We start from the raw sequence: 13,808 nt of genomic DNA on the forward strand, positions 1-13,808 counted from the left end.
AAGCTTGTCTGCATTTTTACACACAACTCTAAATTGACCCATGTCAATTTAGAGGGGGACCCACATCCTGTGTTCTCCTAGTCCTGAGCCTGGATAAATGGGAGGGTTGCTTCAGGAAGGGCATCTGACATAAAACTCTCTGCCAAATCAGAGATGGCCAAATCACTGTGGTGTCTAGAAAGGGAAAAGCTGAAAGTCAGTCATCATCTAACCGCTTTATCCTCCACCAGAGGGTCGCGGGGGGTGCTGTGCCAATCTCAGCTACATCGGGCGATAGGCGGGGTACACCCTGGACAGTCCGCCAATCCATCGCAGGGCCACACACAGCTAGAGACAAACAACCATTCACGCTCGCACCCACTCCTATGGTCAATTTAGAGTGTCCAATTTACCTAATCCCCACATTGCATGTTTTTGGACTGTGGGAGGAAGCCGGAGAACCCGGAGAGAACCCACACACACACGGGGAGAACATGCAAACTCCATGCAGAAAGGCCCTTGTTCCAACCGGGGCTCGAACCCGGGTCTTCTCGCTGCAAGGCGAGAGTAAAGCTGAAAGTAAAAATAATAAATATGTATATATATATATATATATGTATATATATATATATATATATATATATATATATACATATATATATATATATATATATGTGTGTATATATATATACACATATATATGTGATAATTTAAATGAGATGATCATACAATAGGTATAGAATCCGATGTGTGGCTACATGGCCAAACCACAATTGGAGGTTTATGCCACTGAGGCAGGACAGAAATGAGGAGCTGTAGTTTTCTACACTGTGTGTGAGGCTGCTCTGATGGAGCCACGGGGCCATCTATTGGTGAAAAAGTAGAACTGCAGGGCTCTGCTCAGCTGACACTGTGCATAAAGAGATAATTTAATGTGCTTTTTACAAAACAGCAAAAACAATTCTTATGTTTGTTTTGTCTGTTTATGCCGAACTCAAAAAGTACAAGGACAAAATGTGATGAAATGGTCTGGAAACAATATAGTTAATGACCCAAGGATGGTGATGTGGATCCAGATTCAGCTTTTCTTTTTTAAATTAAAACACTTATTAACCTTGTGTGATCGTTGACACTGTGGGAAAGTCATTTGCTCTCTGTGAGGTTCTGTGCTTTCTCTACCTGGGTGATCCATTTCATGCAGCTACATTTCCAATGAACACATTTTGATGATACGTCACGTCTATTAAGACCCATGCACATGAACGTTGAGTCAGACTTGTAAATAACTTTTAAATATAAAGACTACAACATTACAAATCTGTCCATATCAAACTTAATACGATGGAATGATTTTGTTTCTCCTGAGTAGTACTTCAGTTTGACTCAAAAATGCACAATTGGACAGAATGGATGTTTTAATAGAATAAGGATACAAACATTTGTGACACAATCATTCCTTTGGATGGATAATAATACCCTAAAAAAAAAAAAAAAAAAGAGGATCAATCATGATTATCTTTGGTTTGATTGTTCGGCTTGTGTCTGTATTTTAACCGCTGAAAAAACAAGATTCAACAACATACACTATGTACATTTTACTACACATTCGTCTCTCACTTTAAAGGTCCAGTGTGTACAATTTTGTTTTTTTCTTTTTGGCAGAAATTGAAGATAAAATAATTATACTTCACCTGATTGTATGACCATTACCCAGAAAATGTCTTTTATATACATTTTACACACTGTACCTTTAAGCTTTAAAGTATTTTTCTACTTCTAAATATATATATTTTCTGCCATCTTATATGTACAGTGTCATACAGAGCGTTTTGAAATGAACACAAACGTGTTGAACACAGATCCTTCAGGTGTCACTCGTTAATACTTCTCAGCGCGATTCTCTCGAGTCTATACATTTACTGTCGTCAGGCGGAATTTGAACAATACACAATTTTAAGAATCTTAAATGTTTGCTATTGTGGGAACTCGCTGTTAAATCGCACATAAGGGGTTGTTGTACTTTGAGGCTTAAAACTAGATATGAAAACATTTCATATATAAAGGCACAAATGGAAGAATAAGACCGAGAAATGTTGAAATGATGGAAATTTAACAACATTTCTTTGCCGGCACAATTGATTCTTTTTTTTTTCAGAGGAATGATAAAAACATATACTGTAAACCAAAGAGTTTAACCAAAATGGCATCTTAACCAGAAAAAAACACTGCAGATGTGAAATGTAAGGTCTTGTGCGCATGACACGTAACCTCTGAAATGAATAACAAAGTGACCTTTTAAGGTGCTTCCCTTGTTATGTTAATGAAAGACAGTTTACTCACAGACTGCAGCCACTGTTATCTGATCAAACAAAATACTTACAGTACTCACACGGGAGCACAATGAATAAAGGCCAAATCACTGAACATGAAGGTGTAGTGCAGCCATGACTCCAGCAGGGTGAGCCAGCATACAGGAGCAGTGTGGCTCAGGAAGCGGGTCTTTGCTGTTTAGTCTCTCAGTCCTGGATGAATATCCTCAGCAGGTCCTTGTAGTGGACTGTGCTCGCCTCAAGTAACCCAGCAGCCTGGTCCTTTAGTCTCTAAGTTCCACCAATTGTCAGTTTAAGTAGAATAAAGGGGCTAATGCTGCTCCGACTCCTCTCTGGTGCCGGAGCTCAGCTGTGAGCCCGAGGCCACAGTTCGCTGTGTGGAAGGCGCAGTGGGACAGGCTGGATGGTGGTTCAAAGGGTCTTGTGTGGCCTCGTACTCAGGCAGCTCGTCTGCCGATGGAAGGTCTCTATCGGGGAGGTATGGAGGAGGAGGGAGATCGAACCAGGGAGGCCGACTAGGGACAAGCGGGGTGGGGGTGATAGAGAAAGAATGTGATGTCACAATGTGATAATGTAAGTGGTAATTGGATTTCCATAGGATTAAACAAATAGACCCTCACAGTTTACCTTCCCTTCATCTCCATTTACACTGAGTGGTGAACACAGAGGCTGTAGGTACACGTTTTCATGTCTTAAGTAACATGCAGGCCGGGGTTTGAACCGCCAACCTCCCACTCCCCTAAGGCAATTATGAAAGAGCTTGTCCTGATTAAGGAAACCTGTAACCCATAAGTATTTCATGCTCATTATTCACTGTATAAACGTGACCTTTAAGGCCATAGTATGAATGACTTTGCAAATGAGTTCCGTTTTAAATGTGAATATTATTGAAGCAAATGCTTTCATTTGTCCTGCGACAGTTTAGTCTCCTCAGGAGTGTAAAGTTAGGACCCGCTTGAGTTTACTTGGAGGACATTTTTTTAACCTCTCACCTGAGCTTATTCTTTGTACTTCACCGTTTCTTGAGGTGGGTACCGTGACCTGGATGACTGAGATCCTTCACTAACACATTGCTAGACTTGACAATGAGCTTTTTCAAAGCAGTGGAGTTTAGTTCGGCACGGCGCAGTTTGGATCTGACACGGGGTGAGTGGGCCGGATACGTAGATAACATAGCGACATGAAAAGCGCATCGTCATACCAGAGCGTGTAGCACAGTGCGGCTCGCCAATTAATTCCACAAAGAAGAAGGCGACACAGTAAACAGAGAGCAACAATGGAGGACATCAAGCATTCCATGTTCTTTCTTCTCATTTTATCACCCGAGGAAGACGAGCTTTATTTGAGAAAAGGCTGCAGGCCGAGTGATGAGTCTCTGTCCTGCTCCACCCTGTGACCACTGTGCTTGGTGCCACAACACAGGGATGACAAAAACTGTATTTTGGTACTTCCTTATATAATACCGTACTGTAATGAACTGAACTGGACCACTTGTTGGATACGAGGCTTAAATGTTTGTGGGAGTAAAGTGAATCATTCAAAATATCGTATATGTGTGAAAAGTATATTAGCGGACACGTAAATGAAAAGACACTTAGATTAAGTGGCATTAACACTAAATCAGGGATTTGAAACTATCAAAAGCATCTTTTTATGGTTTTACTTTTATGACACATTCCCAAACAACTGTTGGCTTCATTTTTACCTGACATCCAGAACAGCTTGTGAGTATGACGGGGGGGAGTCCACGGAGAGTCCAGAGGGATACAGGGTCCCAGACAGCAGCTGCAGCGCCTGAGTTGTTGAGCTGTACTGGCCTGTTGTGAGGGAGGAGCTGGGTGAGAGACCAGGACCACCGGGATGGCCGTGGCCTCGGTCCAAGATGACCAGGCGGGACAGCAGCAGGGGCTGGTGGTGGTGGTGGTGGTGTGAGCCCCCTCTGACTCCCCTGGGCAACAGGACGCTTCGCTTCCTCTGGTGGTGGACCACCAAGGCCAACAGCGCCACCACCAGGACGAAGATGACAGCACTGCCGATGACCGCGTAGGTAATGCTGGGATAGTAGCGCAGGCGGTAGTCAAGTGTCACAAAGTCCTGGCCAGGGGCTTCTGTGGTAGAGAGGGACAAGGTGAGGGATGAGCCACTACGTTATTTATTATTGTGCGAGTCCAATATCGGAAAGAGAAAAAAAGAAAATCCAATAAAGTCCAAAAATGAATAGATCACAGCTGTCATTTTGTGCGTCAGAACCATCCTGTTCCCTTTGTTTTATGTGAGGATGTGCCGCTGCGGCTCTTAGTGTCACGCTGATGCATATTTTTGGTACGTGATGTATTAGTGGCGTACTACTTGCTTTAGAATGTATTTGTGTGTCAGCATGAGCACATAAAGAGTTGTTTTGTTCACAAAAACATCCCATAAATGCTTCACTAAGCACAGGCAGTAAAGAGAGACAAAGAGAGAGAGAGAGAGAGAGACAGCTGTGCTCCACCAACGTCATGAGACACAAGGCATCGCTTAACTCAGAGTGTGAGCTAGGAACGCACATGTCCGCCGTCCTGCAGGGATCGTGTATGAGGACATATTAAAGCTCTAGTGTGTAACACTGATTAAGCCGATCAAGCTCCACACATGACGCTCTCTGTGTTTCTGAGGATCAGCAGTGTTTTGTTGCCATGTTTGTGGTGAAGAATAACAGCTAAAGTGAAGAGAGACCGCAACATTAGGTTACTTTAGGGCAGTACTTCTCAAATAGTGGGGCGGGCCCCCCTGGGGAGGCATGAGAGGCGGGGCAGGACAACTCATACAGTGGTTTATACGGATAAATAAATAAAAATGATCAGGTTCTCAATAGTATTTCAATTCAGGGAGTGGCCTCTGGGGGGGGGGGTGACATGACAGAAAATAATAGAGAACCACTGCTTTAGGGTAACTTTAGGTAACTTTAGGTTAGAGAATTGACGGCCCTGGTATACTTCTGTGCACAGCACACGCGGACCCAATGCTAACTGCGTCATCAACACACAACGAGCAGAGCAGCGCGTGTCGCCCAGATTTTGGAACCACACACAAAGATGGGGTGTGTCTGGACAGCGCATGTGCGAACTGAAGCTCCGCCCCACCGGTAGGTGGAGTATTAAGCCGTAGCTGTAGCATCGCTCTCTTCTTCTTTGGCAGGAATGTGTCCACTTCCCCGCGTCCAGACATGTACCGCCCAAGCGAGATACTATAGAGTATACCAGGGTCCGCGAGATGCTACGTGCTACTGCGGAATATACCAGTATGCCTTAACAACAGTAAGAGGCAGTAAGATAGTAAAGATACAGAAATGAATGTTGAAATATGGACCCAAAGTCATGCTTTTAGAAAGTTCACCTGAGGTGTGGGGGTTAAGAAGTTTAGTTTAGTTAGAACTTTATGATAAAAGATATCAGGAACAAAAAGGCGGACGAGTGTCATTTTGAGAACGTATTGGACTGATATCAGTATCTATCTGGACCAGTATGTGACATAAAAAAAGTAATACTGAGCCATCCCCAGAAGAGATGAAGAGAACATTGACGAGGTTGGGGAAATGAGAGAGTAAATGGTGGTGTGGGAGACGCTGAGGGGAATGAATGAAGGAAGGAAGGAAGGAAGGAAGGAAGGATGGTTAAGAGGTAAACAATTTAGGGGAATAGAAGGTTGAGTAAATGGTACGATGTCTACTGGAGTTGCAGAGCCAGGGGAATAAAGAGGAGGGGTGAAGTGAATGGCTGTGAATATCAAGCAGCAAATTGTTTTCTGGTTTCATTTTGAAAAGGAGTCTCTACATGATTCAATGGAGGCGGCCTCTCTCGGAGATGAGAGTGCAAAATAATAAGCATGACAGCAGTCAGAATCTCCACCAGAGCTCCCAGAGACAAGGCGAACAAATGCAGCATCGTACTCAGCGTGGAGGGTACTTCTGAAAAGTGAGGACTCAGTTTAAATTAGAGACCGTACTCTTTGTTATAAAGGCAGAGCAAATACAGAGGCTGAACAAGGCTTTGTGAGGGCACAACAGTTACCAGCAGTTTTAGATTCAAAAAAAGGAACCCTTTTTTGCTCAGTGTTGAAGATATGAGGAGACAGAGAGGACACCGGGGACTGTCACAGATTACCAGGTTTGTTGCAGGGGGAAAAAGGAGAGTCTATAAACTACTTAGTAGTCTGGGCAATGTTCGCAATGAGAGCTGGGGCCAGCAGTAGGAAACACGCAGCAGCCAACTCGCTGGCTTGTGATAAGTAAAGGGTCTACTGTACTGACAACAAAGCACTGCGGCTTATTATTTGAGATGGGATGAGGGAATATCACTTCACCATTCACGCAAAGTGAGAGTTTCAATCAGGCACTTGGAGTGAGAGTCGTGTAAATGGCATTTCAGCTGCTTACAGCAGACAGTGCTGTTGTACTGAAGAGGGAGGGAGGATGGAAGGGGACCTATTTATTATGGATGTGCAGCGAGACTGTGCTAATGAGGAATGGGTTACATAAAAGTCTTTTACAGTGCCTGTTTCAGTTCAAATTACGCTAATGCCTCTGGGGGCTGGGGGCTGGGGGGCTGGACTAAACATTAAACCTCCGTGTTCCTCCTAAAAAGGTTCAAAACACTCACTGGAACACTTTCAATGTTCTTTGTTTGAGGTTTTTTTTTTGTATTGAAGATGAATGGACTGTGTGTATTAAAGCCTAATACCCAACAGAATTCACATCTTTGTGAATTTCACTAGCAATCATGCAGGCGTGACAGCTGAGGACACGCTCGCCAGAAAATGACCATTACATGGTGATGTAGCCTGAGGTTGAATCAATAGTCTGAAAATGCTTCTGTGTATCCGTAAGGATTCCATCTCCCACATGAAGCCCTTTCGGTGCTTTTTTAATGTATTCCAGGCTTATAGACTGACAAGCTCCTGGGGATATACTGTGTTTAGCGCAGGCAAGAGATTCCCTCCACCTGTGCAAGCCAGAGAGAATGAAGCTGAAGTTGCACAACACGGCAGACAAAAGCGTGAATAGTCTCTGTGTTGAAGAAAGTTACTGCGTCCAAATGCCTATTAGAGGAAAGTCTATCTCTCTCTCAGATGTAAATAGAATCAAGTAAGGTGATTATTCAGCCTAAGGCCTTGTTTAGATTGCAGATTGTTTTTTGTAAGTGGGGACATTTTCCCTGCATCTATGGTTGAAAGCCTTGCCACCTACTCTACTCTTTGTGTGAGAGTGCTTCCTGGGTGCAGAGTAGACATAGGTCGTTTTCACACCTAACAGTCGGCTTGACTCCGTACGATTGGGGACAATTGGGGGTTGCAACGTTCAGCCGGTCCGAGTTTGTTTCACACTTTAGTCAAACGAACTGAACCTTTCAAATAACGGATTAAAGAATACTCCAGGGCACTCTCTCCCTAATGAAGCTCCTAGTCACACTGGTTTTATGGGACAAAAGGAAATCTCATAGAGGTGTTCCATCACATTGATACCAAAGCAACCCATGCAAACAGGTTGCTTGTGTCAACACACACACACACACACACACACACTCGATTTGATCGCTTGTCAGATCAAACCGTGCTGACAGTCTGCCTGAAAATCTGACTGAACATAGTGTCAGACCTGTGCTCATTGGCTAAGCTACTCTAACCAGCTGCTGGGAGTTAGACGTACTATAAAAGTATATGTCAAACCATTTATGTGGACATGCCAGCAGGCTCTCATCAGAGGGAGGAGTGTTTTCCAGCCCCTCCTCTGTTTCCTCCTGAAGCCACGCCTCGTGTTTTCCCCCATGTACCTGACCTTCAAGGCCTCATGGCGTACTCAGCGACATGTGTGAGCACATATTATTCAACTCCCAACAACGACCAGCCTGGCATACAGCCCATTTATGTACCAACGTGTATCCAGGGGCCCCATGCCTTAATTAAATCTAATCTAATCAGATGCTCCACCCGCCCGCTGCCCCGACCTGGCATCAGCCAATAAAACAAGCTCCCCTCGACTCCTCCCATGTGATTTAAAATTGGCCGGTCCTTCACGCTGCCAATTAATTAAGAACTGGACCGTCAGCAGAGAAAGGCCCGGACAAAGAAGAATTATTTCCATAATTACCCAGTAAAAGAAAAGCACCAATAAAGAGATCTCACCACTGCCACCCCATGCTGCCTATCATGTTTCAGTGTGGGCTTCTGGGGGCAGAGTTGCACACACAAAAGAAACTCATAATGCTGTAACACTAACAATGGGAGCCTATATTAGCAAGAGAGGCCTGAAAGCCTGCTCAAAATTGCACAAGAGATGAAAAGACAGCAGAAAAAAAACAGGGAAAAAAAAGAAACTGAAGCAGTTTCTGTCAGAGGAGAGGGATTCTCTCTGTGTGTGTGTGTGTGTGTGTGTGTGTGTGTGTGAACCCCCTAACCCTTGGTGTGTGTGATTAAGTTCAGCATTGTTTTGTTCTGGCTAATTACGTGTAGTTTGTTGTCCATGAATATGGTACAAAGAGAAAATGTGTCCATCACATGCAACAACAGGGTAAGGGAGGTCACACTATAACAATGATTTTGATTCAAAAAGAAAAGAAAAATGAAAAGAGTCTCTCACAGAGTTGTATTTCCTATGTGCACATCAGCACAACAGCAAATTTCATCTGTGTGAGCCAGAGCCAGATGTTGTTATTATGGAATATGAAAAGAAGAAGGAAAAACAATAAGGTCTTTCTATTTTAAATTGTATATATAACATTTTTGTGCACTTTAAAATATAGGACAGAAATCTACTGCTACACACAGTAAAGTACAGTATACTGTACATGAAGGTAAATGAAATAAATTCCACACAGTGAGATTTATGTCATGGCTTTCATAAGAATCTGTTACACTACATGAACTCCATCACGCCTGGGTCGATTGAACTGTCATGATCAAAGATAATCATCAATGCTCCTGTGTTGTCAAGACTTGACAGAATAATTAGCAGTGTTACTTCCCTCTTCTTGCTCGTTTGATTTCATACAAAAACTTTAGGTCTTAAGACCTGCTGCAGGGCTCGTCATCAAGTCCTCTGACACATGAGTGTGAATAAAAGGTCTGCGCATAGTAGTGCTGAGCATGAAAATGGGTTTTTATGATACTAATATGATTATTCATGATTATAATGGAAAGTTTGTGGTGCAGGCAGGCATTTGATTAGTGCATTACATATGCTTTTGCAGAAGTGATGACATTTACAAGGTTTCCTGAATGCATCTTGAACCTCTTCCTGTAAACTGAAGTGAAGAAAATGACCAGGGTCACTGAAAATCTGCCCCACAAATACAGTTCTAGGTTTGCTTTTCCATTAGCGATAGTACCCGGTGCTTTTCTTTGGTACCTGCTAGCACGAGAAATGAGCATGACGTCCGACACAAGAATCAAATCGAACAACGCCGAACAGCAGATCAGGTAAAAAGACTTAAAAATCCTGAAAACATGCGTTAATCGCCAACATTTAGCAAAGACATTTCTAAAGTCTCGATATTTGACAGAGGAGCCTGGTGTATTTAGCGACAGCACTGCTGATTGTGAGCCAATCACAACACGCTCAGCTCTGTTTTAGTTCAGTGACTGTGGCAGATGGAGTCTGCGCTGCCAACATTACATGGACCCAGCATTACTCTGACTAGCTCTCATGCACTGGGCTTGTTTGTTTACTTAGAGTGAAGCAATGCCCTCTAAAAGAAATGATGCCTGATGTACAAGAGCAATTTAAAGTCTGTCGTGTAGGTTTGGCTGGAGCACTGACGCTTTTGACGGGCAATACGAATATTCATGGTATAATCCCCAGTGACTGTCAAAATGCACTTTTGCTTGAAATACCCATCTCTAGCACATAGACGCACTTGTGTTGCGCATTAATAACCTAACTCTACAATGGTGTCGGCGTCTCGCGGTGCTTTTACGCTGTCTTCATAAACTCATAAACCTGCCACTGTACAGTGTATGTGGAGGCTTGGAGTGAATGGGAGGGGTAGTGCAGGAGGGGAGTGGGGGCAAGGTGCAGCCTTTCAACTAGGCCACTTTAATTACATGAGAGTGGCTTCTCCCCACATCACTCCATCTCCCCCCCCTCCCCCCACCCATCCCTTTTCTCCCCTCTCGCCTCGGCTCCACCACTTCTGCTGCCTTTTGTTTCCCTCCCATCTTCAGCATTGTGCTTTCCAGAGCTCTTCCCTCTCTCCTGTCCACCCCCTGTGCCAGTCTTCTCTCCTCTTCCTGGTAATTTACTGTCACAGGGATGACTTGTTCCTTTGTCTTCATAATATACATCTGCACTCATCATCAGTGAGAACAAAAAAAACTTTTGGATTTCTCTATTCAAACTTTCTTCACCTTTTCTTACGTTCCTTGTTCCCTCGTTCACTGCCTTGCTCTCGCCAATAATCTTTTTTCATTAGGTCCTCCTTGCATTAATCGTATTCCCTGAGCAGGAGAGGAGGGAACAATGACCCAGAGAGGTCATAGACGCCGCAACGCCGTGAACAATGGGAGCTGAGAGAGTTAGAAACAGGTGAGCGTATGTCTAAAGAGAGCAGCGAGAATCTTTTGTCGTGAATTTCCAGGGTTCTCCCTGATCGCAGTGCAATAAAAGCCAACTTCACACCAATCAGTTACAAGAGGATGAGTCAGACAGTTGTACGTCTCAGTACCAGGAATGAGTTCTTTTAGCCTGGATCCCTGACCCTCTTTTTCGTTTTTGTGTGTGAACTAAAATCCACCAAACAAAGAGCTGTGGTTTGTCCGAATTCAGACATGACACAGATGAGCATTCACACTCTTGAGGCCACTCCAGAAGAGAAAAAGAATCGTCGGACCTTGTGAATGTGAAGCACTTTTTTATTCTGAACTTTAAAAAGTAAAAAAACAAACCTTATTCTAATAATTATTCTTATTTTGACTTCAGATGCACAATTGATTGACTTTCAGATTGAAACACAATTTGGAGCGACAGTATCTCAGTGGTGGAGTGAGTTGTCTTTCAACGTTGTCATTTTATTTAGGATTGTTCTGTGTTCTATGCCAATTTAAACATGCAATTTGATGGATGTGAATTGTTGTTGTTTTTTCTATGTTTATATTTAAATATTATCCTGTGTTATATGGAGTATATTTGCACTTTCTCAACTGTTTTGAAATTTCTGCACTGAAAAGGAGAAGCTCTCCATATCTCGTTGTACACTGTATAATGACAATAAAGGGCATCCTATTCTATTCTATATTTCTAACATGTTAATTTATATATATATCCATAATTTATTTAGACGGCGGCTACTATTGGCCTATTTTATATATCATTATATACGTTCCTGTATGCCTATGGTAATTTTAAAAATGTTAGATTGTACTTTGACCACATGCGCACGTCTCCATGTTAAACAGAATATTCACTGTCATGTCATGTATTTAATACTTTCATATTATAGGTTAAGGTGTACACACCTATCATCAAATGAATAGAACATCATGTCCACTTATTTCAGTCCAAATCTTATTTGTATGAATCAATTATTGATTTTTTTTTTTTTACTATGATACTGATACTGCTGGAGTTCACTCACTCACTCAAACACACAAAGCTACTGAATGCAACCACTGATGCAAAGTGGACTTTCGAAGCAATTTGTTTTCTTTCTTCTCTTCTACTCTTGCCGCAGATCAAGAGTGACCTTACGTAGTTGCTGAGGTACAACTTTTTCTAAATGGAGCACACTTTTTCATTCCTGATTGGCTACCTGGCACCGAATATGCTGACTAAACACAGTTGAAATAAGCTTATCGACGGATGAATGAGCAAAATAAAATGTAAAGAAATCGGGCTAATAAAACACTCCACATTAAACAAAAAAGAAAAAGAAAAAAAGAATGGAGACATTTCCCTCCTCTGGCTCCTTCCTGAAGGAAACTATACTGGGCTGCACAGATGTGCTGTATATTCCCTTCGCACTGAGGACTCATTTTACATTCACAAAGTGCCATCTTTGAAAAGAATCCAAAGTGTTTCAGGGGGGGAAATGTAATCATTCCTTGGCTTCAGTATTCCAGGGTTTGCTGCTGCATATCGAGAATGACTGTCTTCAGTCGACAGAGTTTGTTCACAGCAGTGCTTTCTCTTACTGCAGTCACTTAGTCTGACGTTAATTACAGGTGCGGGCCTCACGAATCCTTTGGCAGTCCTGTTGCTTCAATTACATCCACAATGACAGAGTAACAAAAAGTGACAGACTTGGACAGAATGTAGCTCTGCTCAGGGGAAGAGGGGAGGAGAGGAGAGGAGAGGAGAGGAGAGGAGAGGAGAGAATCCACTAGGGGGCAGACAGCTCACATCTTTACTTGGTTACATGCATATGTACTATTAACACATACACACTTCATCTGTTAGTATGGGGCTGGCATCAAGAGCAGGGGGAGGGAGGGCATGAGTTGTGAGTTTAGTGCGTGTGTGTGCGTGTATGTGTGTGTGTGTGTGTGTGTGTGTGCCATCTGGCTTCAAACATACCCACAAAGCAATGCACACATGTGCAATTAACATACAGTCACCAAATGTTCTGCGGGAGCCAGGCACATTCAGGAACAACAACGCTTGCAGGAAGTTCAAAGGTAACATTTCAAACACACACACACACATGAATATAAGCAGCAGGACAAACACAAGCACACAGAACCTTTCATCCTGGCACAGAGCGAGCTCACTAAAGCCCTGCCTCATGGTCTGGAAAAAATAAAACAAATAAAGAACTGGGGGAAAACGACACACGACAACTTTACTTTAGTGCCTTTACTATCTTCACACATCACTGCCAGCACAGTGGAATCAAGATGGTAAAAAACAAACTGAGGGAAACTGTGGTCACAATACATCACTAACAAGGATTATAAGCCTGGGACCATATTACTTTTACTGTCTCACACTGACTCAATTTTCCCCCATCTATTAAACTTAAAGCACAAACACAATGTTAATATAATATAACTCTGCATTTACTCCTTCACTTTTCTTTCCTCTGCTCTGCATTTTGCCGGCTTGTACTTTTAGAGTTTTATTGTCTGTAAAATCACTGAGGTGACGTGAGCAGGACGTATTTTAGAGGTCGACCAATATCTCTAAAAATCAGGGCAGCCCATGGCTGATATATGATGCCGAATTTTCTTTTCGGCCAATATGTTCAACTGGTTTCATATTTTTAAATATAGCAGCTTATTTGAAGACAAAATTGTTCAAATTAAACATTTATTTAACAGCACTTTGTCTCTCCAATTTGCAATTTGTGCCCGCACTGCAGTTCATTCAGATATTGTATAAGAAAAACAATGAACAGGTCATGCAAAGAAACTAAATATTGTTGAATAATAACAGAGTCACAGGATGATTGCCGGTTCACATCCCGGTTCTGGCCTTTCTGTGTGGAGTTTGTTTCTTCTCCTGTGTGTGTGTGTGTGTGTGTGTGGTTTTCC

General features: G+C 42.8%; 1 protein-coding gene across 1 annotated transcript in view; it reads right to left on the reverse strand.

Annotated features, from left to right (window-relative positions):
* Window positions 1–1,721: 1,721 nt before the first annotated feature.
* Window positions 1,722–13,808, reverse strand: part of ldlrad3 (low density lipoprotein receptor class A domain containing 3) — a 73,939-nt gene continuing 61,852 nt past the window's right edge. Inside the window, exons 5-6 of the mRNA XM_044037047.1 lie at window positions 4,015–4,417; window positions 1,722–2,824 (exon numbers count right to left, since the gene is read on the reverse strand). Of these exons, the coding sequence (XP_043892982.1) occupies window positions 2,620–2,824; window positions 4,015–4,417 (608 nt within the window). The 3' untranslated portion in view covers window positions 1,722–2,619. The remainder of the gene's footprint in view (window positions 2,825–4,014; window positions 4,418–13,808) is intronic.

The sequence above is a fragment of the Solea senegalensis genome, linkage group LG10 (assembly GCF_019176455.1).
Source record: "Solea senegalensis isolate Sse05_10M linkage group LG10, IFAPA_SoseM_1, whole genome shotgun sequence".
Classification (NCBI taxonomy): domain Eukaryota; kingdom Metazoa; phylum Chordata; class Actinopteri; order Pleuronectiformes; family Soleidae; genus Solea; species Solea senegalensis.